General features: G+C 36.1%; 1 protein-coding gene across 1 annotated transcript; it reads left to right on the top strand.

Moving 5' to 3' along the window:
* Window positions 1-3,690: 3,690 nt before the first annotated feature.
* On the top strand, window positions 3,691-9,299 carry LOC104903682 (coronatine-insensitive protein 1). The gene is made up of 3 exons (XM_010691772.4): window positions 3,691-4,662; window positions 7,310-7,778; window positions 8,126-9,299. Exons 1-3 carry the CDS (start codon window positions 4,199-4,201, stop codon window positions 8,936-8,938), a joined length of 1,746 nt encoding a protein of 581 aa, XP_010690074.1. The 5' UTR covers window positions 3,691-4,198; the 3' UTR covers window positions 8,939-9,299.
* The last annotated feature ends 2,882 nt before the right edge of the window (window positions 9,300-12,181 follow it).

Here is a 12,181-nt window from a genome sequence, read left to right as displayed (position 1 = left end):
AGGCTATTTGGATTTTGGAGCATTGGAAATTTTAAAAGTCATTATTCCATAGCATATTCTCCCTGTTTGGCACTTTTTTAAATAAGAGTAATGTTTTAATTTTGGTTTTTGTTTCCAACAAAAAAAGTAAAATTTTGCAACCTTTTAATTGTCAACATTCACTTTCTAGGTTAATTAGGATATAAAATTTTCACTTAGTAAACATATTTTTTATGAATTAGATACTATTTGCAAATATTCGAGTTGTTCTTCTTAAAAAAGAAAGAAAAATCTAAGGAAGAGATAAGACAGTAAAATTCATTTTAGAATATCACTAAGTAAACAAAACTAATCAAAATAAAAGTTGAAGTTTTTAAGTTATTACTAACCAGACAATTATACTTATCACATGTTCCTTTTAGTCACTTGAGAATGTTCAATTTTAAGATCTTTAATGCTCCTGTCAAAAAAAAAAAAAAAAGATCTTTAATGCTAAATAAACACCAAAAATATAAGTTTAACTAAGTTTCAATATATTGTAACCATAACCATGTCTTGGCCTAATGGTTAAGATTGAAGTGCTATGAACGATAGGTCACAGGTTCGAATCCTCCCTTCCCTTTTTTGTACTTTGTACTGCCTGATTCTCAGTAATAATAGCCTGTAGGATTAGTAATATTTAGTTTGTCCTACTTGAATTTCGATAGAGATACCAACCAAAATCCTTTCGTTTTGTGATTGCAAATTAAATAAAGAAAAAGAAGAAAGTTCCAAAATGGTTAAATTCATCACCCTAGTTTACACCTCCACCTTCACCAGGACCCACTGCTTAATTCCACCAAAACCATGACCAATAATGCATCTGAACATATCTTTCGCTATTGAAGTCTAAATTCTTAAACATGAAACCCAAAATTTGGAACCTTAGACATAAAGTACAAAACTTGACATATATTTTTGTTGAAATCTCATACAAAATCTAAGACTTCAAGTCCACTATTTAAGACTTGTGAGTCGTGACACTAGTAGCAGGTGGGAAAGTATTCTCTCATATCCCGGTATTAGACAACTTGTCTCGTATCATGATATTTGCAATTAAATACAATATAATATAAGATAATATTCAATTGATATGATAAGATGCAACAAATATGAGTCCGGATCCTTTACAATGGAAACTCTAGGGTCCGGATCCTCTAGAGTTTTATGAAAACTCTACAAAGTAGAGTTGAATCCTGATCATATATTATAAAATCAAGGGCTCATGATTAGTGGGAAAGGAAAAGATATGGGCAGGATATTCGGGGGAAAATAGGGGGGATTTTTGGGAAAGAAAATACAAGCCTTTGATTTCTTAATCAACGACTGATATTTCACGAACTCTACCGTGTAGAGTTATTTTCAAACTCTAGAGGATCTCAACACGAAACTCTACAAGGTAGAATTGTATATGAACCATACATTTTAAAATCAAAAGCTCATATTGGTGGAAGGAAAAGATTTAGAAGTGGATTTCAATGAGATAAAATAGGGGGAATTTTGGAAAGAGGATATATGAATCATTGATTTTTTATTCAATGGTTAATATTGCTTAAACTCTACCTTGTAGAGTTATTTTACAACTCTAGAGGATCCAAACACAGCAGGTATATGATATATTAGTCAATCAATATGATTAGATTATGTCAAGATATGATATACTAGTCATCTAATATATCAACCAACTTTCAAGTAACAAACCCCGAGCAAAAATATATAATTTTTTTATATATAATTTAGACAATTTCTCCAATATCGAATATGGGAATATCAGTGCTCGTTTATTGGTACGACGCCTCACCCCATATCTTTACCATTATAAGCTCTAATAAATTAAAATAAGTAAAAATCAGTTATCGATATGTTAGCATAATTCTATGTAGTTTTCACTTCATCTACAGAAAAAAAAAAACAAAAGTAGTTTTCACTATTTACTTTATAGCAATGATTAGAGTATATCATAATTTTCAAAATTTTCTATATTTTAACTAATTTAGTACATAAGTGGTCCCTATTTACTATATTCTGGACTATTGACCACCCAAAAACCCCTTCAATACTATAATTAGTCGGAGTTTGTTAAACGTCGTCTCCAAATTACTTAAAATCGCTCCAACTACCATGTGAATGTATCATTATGTCCTTACTTTTATTTTTTTGGTTTTTACTTTAACTCCTCCCACCTACCATCCTCACCATTAATCATCTTCTCTCTCATCTTCACCATTCATTCACTTTTCAGTTTTCATCATTCTCATCCTTCACTCTCAATCACACACAAGAGCCACCACCACCACCTAAACCTAAAAAATGTCAGACGACTCGTCGGAAAATCCAAGGCCACATAAGAAGTTTGTCCTCAAGCCTCATACGGCGGCAACAGTTTACAGGGCTACGAAGGCAATACGCCGACAAGAAGTTGAGGAGGCAGAGGCGGCGACAGTTATAGGTGTGCATGGGACGGGCCAGCACGATTTGGGCCTGTTCCGGTCCGACCCGTTGTCCGCGGGGTCTGTCACGGTTAAGAAATTTTATTTCAGGCTCGCACCGGCACGAGCCCACGTGGGCGGGCCCGCGGGTCGAAAGCCTTTCCTTTCTTTTTTAGCCTAAAACTGTCAATAATACAAAAAAACCACATAAAACATGGGCTAGACCCGTAGGAGGCACGAGCCCGTCCCGCGGACAAAATTTGAAAATTTTAAGCCCGACTCGGCACGACCCGCCATTTCTCCAAGCCCGCGGGCCGAGCCCGTGAACAGGCCCCGCCCATGCCTAGGTTTAGCGGCAGCAACGGAGACGACGACAACAAAGGCAGCGACAACGTCTCAGTAATTTTTTTTTTTTAAAAAGGCTTGAACGCGTGGGATAACGCGTGACCTGCACGTTTGTATCAAGGACACAATGCTGGCTTAGATGTTGTGTCAACGTCTGAGCCAAACATTTTCCCCATGGACATAAAATCCAGGCCAGACGTTGTGTCCTTGGGACAAACGTGCATGCCACACGTTAGGCCCGTGAAATTCGTAATTTTTTTTTTACCTATTCCGAGGATATTGTAGTCGTTGGTGGCGATGGCGTCGGGTTGGAGGTACTGATGGGTGGTTAGTGATTTTAGGTAATGGAGAGATAGTGTGTTGTAAAATGATAAAGTGAAAACTAGAAATCCTAAAATTAAGTAAAATGGTAAAATCAATCCAAGATATAATGATACATTTAAGAAGAGTCGGGACGATTTTAAGTAATTTCTAAACAACAAATAAAAGTTTAGTAATTAGCCACGTCTTTCGAGCAGGACAAAATAAATAAGTAATGACTCTCTTCGTTTTATCTTTTTCTTTCTTTCTTTCCCTTCTTCCTCCTCCTTATTTTGCGAGAAATCTGAAATACTTCCTCCGTTTCTTTTTACTTGCAACGGTTTGACTTTTACACTATTCACCAACTCTACTTAGTTTATGTTTGGTGATTTATAGTTAAGGAAAAACATATTCATGTGGGATCTTGTTAGATTCGTGTGAATGTATATTTTCCGAATATATACTTTTTATAATTTGTATTTATCGGTAATTAAAGTTATTGATGGTTAAAATTATGCATTGGCAAGCGTGAAAGTCAAACTGTTGCAAGTAAAAAGAAACAGAGGAAGTATATAAGTATTCGATACTAAGAATAAATTTGAAAAAAGATCTAAATTTTAGAATGCAAAAATATTTCTCCAGATAGAGAGAGAAAGTGAAAGAGAGAGACAGAAATTTAATAGTGTGTGACTACCACTACTACCAGTCTACCACCACTAGCTCAAGCTACGTCTCTTTCATCATCCATTTTTCTGGAAAATCTATGCTTAACTTCTTCAATTTTCTCTCTCCTCTCTATCCTTTTCTCTCTCATCTTCAACCTCTCTTCATCATCTTCATCTTCTTCATCATCTTAACTTTACTCTGAATCTACTTGTTTTTTGTTTTTTATGAGTAAGTTCAGAAGTTGTGGTTATGAGCTTTAGTACAAATTCGTCCCAAATATTCAAGAGGTAACTAGACGGAGTGGAGATAATTCTAGCGAATTCATTCCAATTCGATTTCTCTGTTTCAATTGAAAAAATTTCTAGGGTTTTGATTTCAAATCTTACTTTTTAGGTAATTTGATTGATTTGTTGTTGTTGTTGTTGTAACTTCGATTCTATATGTTGAATAATCGAAGAAGTATGTCAGATGAAATATTGGAATGCATCTTACCGTATATTCAGGATCCTCGTGATCGTGCTTCAATTTCATCAGTTTGTAGGCAATGGTTTGAGTTAGATCGATTGACGAGACGTCATGTAACAATTGCTCTTTGTTATACAACTACACCTCAACGACTCCATGATCGATTTCCGAACATTGAGTCGTTGAAGCTCAAGGGAAAACCAAGAGCTGCTATGTTTAATTTGATACCAGAAGATTGGGGAGGTTATGTTAGACCTTGGATTGATATATTGGCGAGTTTTCCTCGGCTTAAATCGCTTCATTTTAGACGAATGATTGTTACAGATGCAGATCTTGAGATGATTGCGTCTATTAAAGGTCAGATGTTGCAATCATTGAAGCTCGATAAGTGTTCTAACTTCTCTACAGATGGTCTTTTGCACATTACTCGGTCTTGTTGGTATATTTCTCATCTTTGCTGCTTTTGGTTTAATTTGTTAATTTATATATTTGTATTGTGAAATTGGAATTTAAATCTGAATTAGTTGTGATTGTGAATGAGAAGAATGCGGGTTTTGACTTTGGATGGGAGCAGGTTGTGGTTCTTAAGTGTATTATACTTTTTGAGAAAATGGTTTGTTATTTCCTCCGTAACATAATAATTGCAGCGGATTAATATTTTATAGCTCACAAATAATACCCATTTGTTGCCGTTATTATGTTACGGAGGAAGTAACATTTTAGTTTGGTGTGTGCCTTGTTTTAGGAAGAAATGGATGACTGTCAATTTGTTTGGGTATTGGCAAGTCTTTTTGATGGTCTGAGTTTGCTAGATGGAGTTGTATTGGGGAAACTCTGCATAAGTCTTAGCAATATACATATGTCGTCTATTAGGGCTCAGCTTGTTTTTGTAATTATGGATCATAGTATCTCAATTATTAAGTTGAAATAGTCAAGAACTTATTGTTAATCTTGTGAAGGAAATATCTTGCCGATATCGATGAGAATGCTTAATTGCTTATCTATTCCCTACTTAACTTTATTTTCTTCATCAATTTTTATTGCCATCCAAAACTAATTTAGAGGTGACATTGAGTAGTAATGAAAATCTAGGAAGAAAAATCCATGTTTTAAGATCCAGCTCATTATTATGGGCATTGGTGTGAGACTTCCTTACAATTTTATAAATTTATTACTCCCATCATTTATTACCGGCTACCAAATAAGTCGTAAAGTCTTGATACATATTATGTATATTGATCAAAAAACTATTAGGCCACAAATTTGGCAATATACACACACGTAGGGCACGTTGATCTCCAAGATTAGCCTATCATCCCTCTTTCTTGTGTTGTTGGAGTGCTGAATTTAAAATTGTTCCTTTTGCGACTCATTATATATATTTTTTTCTTTTCCTTTTTTTTCCTTGGGGGGGGGGGGAGACTATTTCTGTAACTGCTTCAGGCTATTGTTTGGTAGCTGTGTTTTAGCACTTTGTATGCAAAACATGCATTTTAATCGTATTGTGATTGTTTTGATAAGTTCAATAGTCAGGTTGCATTCACAAGGGATTTTAGCTTATGTGGATGTTCCCTCATTTTTTGCTCAAGCCAATATGCTATTTAACTGTAATCAAAGGCCAAGCAAAGGTGAAAGGAGAGTTCTAGGATAACTAGTGAACTTATGCTTTCACGAAAGCGATCTATTGGCTGGGGGTAATAGAAAGTTAAAACTATGATGATGAGTATTCACTTAGTAGAACCTAAAGGGTTTAGGTTATTGGCAAGAACCCACATAAATTTCTGCTGTCATGTGTTGATTATAGCTGTAGATCTTGGGCAGATAATTTGATCTTTAGGTCATTCTTGTTAGTGAGAAATTGATTAGTTGAGAGGATGCCTTTTGGTGACTAGATAGGAATCTACTGTTCTTATTTGATTTGAGACATTTGCAAGGTTGTTCTGATCGCCACTCCCTTTTTTTCTCTCCTAACTTGTATGCTTTATAAAATAGGTGAATCCCCAGCCTATATCAAAGCTTTGGTCATTCAACACCAAGAAACAATATAAGTTCAGTTCAATAGTATTGATTATGATATCTAGAGGATGATAGATTTGGTTCATAGAATGACCAGGGTGCGAGAGTTAAAAGCCTAGGACCAAAGAACGATGGGAGACGGCTTTCTGTAGATTGTAATTGCTTCTTTTAAAGGTCATAACTCAGAAGTAATTGATTAAGATGTTGCCCTTTCTTTCACCATGCTATACTTTATGGAAAAAGGATTAGATAGTGGACAGTAGAGCTATAAATGCTTTGCTCAGAATATTCTATTTATAGTTTGTGGTTCCTTCCTGGATTTGTTTTCTCTTTTATATTTATGTACCTATTTTATTCCCATGAAAAAATGTTAAGACCATGGTTACATTCCCATATTTTTACGTTTTCTTTTTGTAAGATGTTATTTTTTGGGGCAGTTTAAAGTGCAATCTTTGATTACTTTTATCCTATCTAAACTTCCTCCACTCGATTATATTGCAATTGGGGTTTGGCACACACATTAAGGAGCCCATACGATGAGGAGAGAGATAGGAGAGCTAAAGAAGAATTTTTTGCCAAATGTAGCCCTTTAAAGTGGTCACTTTGTTAATTGCAGCCCTTTCATTTCAATCTCTTCCATTGCAACCTCAAATAATCCACACACTTTTAAGTTGCAGCCCAAATCCAACCTATCTTCACGCCTTTTGGGCTGCAACTCAAAAGTGTTTGGTCTATTTGAGGCTGCAATTGAAAATATTGAAATGAAAGAGCTGCAGTTAACAAAGTGGACACTTTAAAGGGCTGCATTTGGCAAAAGATCCGCTAAAGAAAGAGAAACAAAAGAGACCTGCCTGATAGGATAGAGAGAACCTATTACCAAATAAGCTAATGATGCAATTATTATGGAACTTCTTAAAATGGAAATTGATGCAATCATAATGGCACGTAGGAAGTATGCTATGTAATATGTACCTGTCGTCGTGTCTAATTGCTTCTTTCTGAAATTGTTACTTTTTGCTGACCTTGAGACCGATGAGTTGTATGAACTTATTGCTTTACCTCCGATGTAGGAATCTGAGAACTCTATTTCTTGAAGACAGTACTGTCGCTGAATTAAATAGTGAATGGCTTCATCAGCTGGCGCTACACAACAAGGTTCTTGAAACTTTGAACTTCTATGTGACTTTTATGGAGAAAATCAAAGTTGAAGATCTTGAACTACTTGCCAGAAATTGTCCTTTAGTTTCTGCAAAAATTGGCGAAACAGATCTCTCCCATCTTGGAAACTTCTTTCGTACAGCGACAAGATTGCAAGAGTTCTCTGGTGGTTCTTTCAATGAAGATTTAAGTCACTACAGTAACATTGTATTCCCTGCGCAGATGACCTCATTGGGTCCCATGTTCTTGGTAGAAACTCATGTGCCTGTACTTTATCCTGTTTCGAAGTTGTTGCGGAAGTTGGATCTTGTTTACGCATCACTTAATTGTGAGGGACATTGTGATCTTATACGTAGATGTCAAAGTTTAGAAGTTCTGGAGGTATAATAATCTACATTTTTGGTGTTTTTACGCATGCTTTTATACTAGAACTTTCTGATGGACTTATTCTTGTTTCTCCTAGTTGATTTTATATAGGACTTTTTTGGTTTCTTGTCATTTAGTTGACTTCTTTCTGAGGAGTGTTTCATATCTTGGTATTCAGATTGTGCATTCATAATTTGAAATCCCTGACTTTTTGTTAACTAGTTGGAATAAGTGTCGAGAAGTTCTGAAATCGATACACACATATGTGCTCTGACTCTGACTAAACAGAACTTTATTTTCGCTCCCAAGTTCCTGGCTCTTACTATTTCTTCTTCTCACGTGCTCTTTGTTTTGCTTAACAGACAACAAATGCTATTGGTGATGAGGGTTTGGAGGTTGTATCTTTGACGTGCAAGAGACTGAAGAGACTTCGTATTGAACGAGGGATAGAAGAACAAGGCAACGCCGATTCAGGCGTGGTTACACAAACGGGATTAATTGCTGTGGCACAGGGATGCCCCGACTTAGAATATCTAGCAGTTTATGTGACCGATATAACAAATGAAGCCCTGGAATGTGTCGGCACAAACTTAAAGTTTCTGAAGGATTTCCGTCTTGTATTGCTTGACAGAGAAGAGATAATTACTGATCTTCCACTTGATAATGGAGTGCGAGCTCTTCTACGTGGTTGTCATAACATGCAACGGTTTGCCTTATACCTCCGACAGGGTGGTTTGACAGACATTGGTCTCAGTTATATTGGACAGTTTGGTCGAAATGTAAGGTGGATGCTTTTAGGTTTTGCTGGAGAAACTGATGCCGGCCTTTTGGAATTCTCTAGGGGCTGCCCTAGCCTTGAGAAACTTGAAATGCGGGCTTGTTGCTTTACAGAACGTGCACTGGCAACTGCTGCAACACAACTAACTTCTTTGAGGTACATGTGGGTGCAAGGTTACCGAGCATCACAAATTGGCATCGTTGATATCCTAGCAATGGCTCGACCATATTGGAATATTGAGCTGATTCCAGGAGACCAATATGATCAAAATAGTGAAAATGATGGCGAGCCTGCTAGGGTTGACCATCCGTCTCACATTGTTGCTTATTACTCCCTTGCCGGGCAGAGAACAGACCATCCAGAGACAGTTTACCCTTTGGCACTGCCGGATCTCTAGAGCTTGTATATATTTCCACCTCTTCTTTACGATCGGGATCTTCTTCTCTTACACACACTCTGTTCCACCTCTTGTCCATACAGTTTTGATATTCTTTATTTGGAGATTGGAAGACAGGTTTTGGTTGTTCAGACCTTTCGTTTTTTTTCAATTACATTTTTCGGACAATAAGGTTGTTTCTGAGCTTTGTATTCTTGTTGGTTGGCTTCTTGTAGTTTCTAGGTCTCGTATACACTTTGTCTTGCATCCCCTGGTTTGGCATGTTGCCTTGGACCTTGGTCGAGCAAATAATGTTGAAGTTGCCTCTTGTATGCCAGATGATCATAAAAGTGCCATTGAGATGTTGCAGCTTCTTCATGTATACTTGGTGAAACTCGTCATACATATACTTGGGATGGTTTGACCTTTTTATCATTTACACATTCATACAAATACCCCAAGGTTCAAATATGAGGATGATGAGAGTCGAATTTCCGACAATAAGGTTGGAAGGGGAGAGTTCCAATGATTGGGCTCTCCCATGATTCTCCCCTTACGATGTTTGACAGAAATTAAAACGATTCCGCAAATATCCTTAGTCTTGTAGGAACCTAATGAGAATGAGAATATAACCTATGCCTCAAACCTATGAAATCAAGGGAAAGCTGAGACACTAAAATGTAGGGAAATTCGTCCTCATTCGGTTTGTTTTGGTCAGCTTTCTACGTCTTATTATTTCTGAGGTTGATGATCCTCCCGCCTAGAAAAAGGAGCCATATGTGAATCGAACAATGTTTCACCTCAAAGATTGGGAACTACTATTCTTCCCTCTCGATTATTCTCTTCTTTTCTGGTTATTGCCAATTGTTTGTCATATGAGACGAGTCACTCTTTCTATCTTACACTATGAGCTTTGCTGGTGGGATGTCTGACATCTCGAAATATTAAGCATCTAATCACCCACATAATGGGGAAGTTGAAACTGTAAGTTGGCTGGTGAAAAAGACAAGAAACAGCATAATGCTTCTAGTAACTAAATCTCGAGAAAGTGTTGGTAACTTATAGAGTTATAGTGAGATGTCAAAATAATATCGCATAAGGATATCAAAGTCATTTCATAAGTTGGAGAGGTATCAAAGTAACTACAAGATGGTATCAAAGCTCGGTTAAATTGCTAACAATTTGGTATCAAGTAAGAGTTACTTTGGTATTGGTCTCATGGGAACTCTATTTTGGAACCAATTTGACTGAGCTTTGGTATTAGTTTATACTTACTTTGGTACCTTCAGCTTATAAAATTACCTTGGTACTCTTGTGAGATCCATTTTTGGCATCTCACTATGAGACGCCAATCCAAGCTCCTAAATTTCATAGCTTTAACTTTCACTTGCATCGAAATCAAGAACGAACAGCATACTGCTGAATTAGAAGCTTCTCAAACCCTAGCCTTTTTCTTTTTTTACTCTAGAGACCATAGTCTCGAGCTAATTTAGTAGTTCAAGGACCTATTGTTTGGTAAAAGACGACTATTTGGAGAATAGTTCTCCAACAAACAAGTGGAAAGGAGACGATAAGCAGTTTACTTGGATGTGATCCATACTATTCCTCTTCTATGATCAATCATTAGAGAACAAGTTCTCTATTTAAGTTATGTTCTCTCTAACTCGTTTATAAACTTGTTATTATATATATAATATGAATTTTTAAGTTAGATTAGACTAAATGTTTTATTTAAAAATTACTGTCTTATAAAAGATTCACACAAAGACGAGTATTTAAAGCTTCTCCTTCAGAGGAAGTTATCTTTAAGGGAGAAACTATGCGGTGTTTTGGATTTGTGTTGTACTCCCTAGTTAGAGACCCTATGGGAGTATGTTAATCAAGAGGCATTTTCTTCACCCTATTTTTCTACTAGACTTATTTAATTTGAACTCATATAAATCTATTGAAACTAAACTTTACTTTTATTGAATCTCATAGGGAGTAGGGACTTATCTTATGAGGTATTAGAATATGTTGAAACTTATTTGAACAAATCTGAACTTGTCGGAATATGTTTGAACCTTAATCTTATCTTTTCAAATTGAAAAAAAAGCACCTCAGTAAAGCTGAAATACTATTAACTCTAAGGTAGATAAGTAATTATAAAGTACATCATATATGGGTATGGCTGTTCAGAAAATGTAGGAGCAAACATCTTAAAATGATATGAAAGCATGTTTAGATTAAATGTTATAACAGACGTGAGAAAGAAACAAATAATCGAACGTAAAACAAAAAAAAAACCGCATAACAGATTTATATGGTCCACCAATTGGCTATGTCTATGGGGAGAGAGAATATTTTATTATGTGAGGAAAACCAGATTACAGAAGAAATAAGACTTAATTCGTGGTATGATACAACTAAGTTTAAAAACCTAATTATACCCCGCATCAGAAAACACGTTTCTGCGTAAAATCGGCCACCGTCCGATCGAGTGGTACTTTTCCCAAACTCAATTTGCACGCGGGCCCGATTCGGCAACCACGCCCGATCGTAGTTCGCTAAGGTGCCTGATTGGGCTCCCCACAAATACAAACTGCTGAGACTTTTGTCTCGGGCCCGATCGGGCGGCCCTGCGAACACCCCTACTTCGTCCTCATTTCGTTGAACAGATTCACGTTCCAAAAAGGAAAATATATAGATAAAAAAAGAAACCAAGGAGTTTTACTTGAAATTAACTGAATACATACACTTGTGCACAAGTTTTCCTGTGTATTTGTAATGAAAATCAGAGTTTAGTATTTCATACAGCTGTTGTTTCATGCCTTCATCCAATGATTTAAGTATGCACTTATATTATTTGGAGACAGTATGGACCAAGAATAGGGTAAACCCTGCCTAAATGAGGAAACCTTTATTCAAACTTCTTTTAAGTAATGAATTTGATTTGATATCTATTGTCTAAAAGCGTATCTAGAAGTTGTTGGACTTGAAATTTCCAGGGTGTAACCATGTTAGCAATAATATAATTGTCAATTATTGCTCAACTATATATTTTGTGTATTTTGTTGAGAGTTAGTTGCTACCTCCATTAACATTATTAAGCTTTTTTGAGATAATATTTATACTAGTCAACCAACAATGTAATTGGTTGCTTAGATATTGGGACCAATCAACAAACACTAATTTTGTGATTAGTGCTTGATTAGGACATAATTACTCTGCTTCAACAACGTGCATTGCAGGTTGTACACATCCAACTTCAATAAGTTGACTTAC

This window comes from Beta vulgaris, chromosome 2 (genome assembly GCF_026745355.1).
Source record: "Beta vulgaris subsp. vulgaris cultivar EL10 chromosome 2, EL10.2, whole genome shotgun sequence".
In the NCBI taxonomy this organism is placed as follows: Eukaryota; Viridiplantae; Streptophyta; class Magnoliopsida; order Caryophyllales; family Amaranthaceae; genus Beta; species Beta vulgaris.
This window is presented reverse-complemented; position numbering and strand designations above follow the sequence as displayed.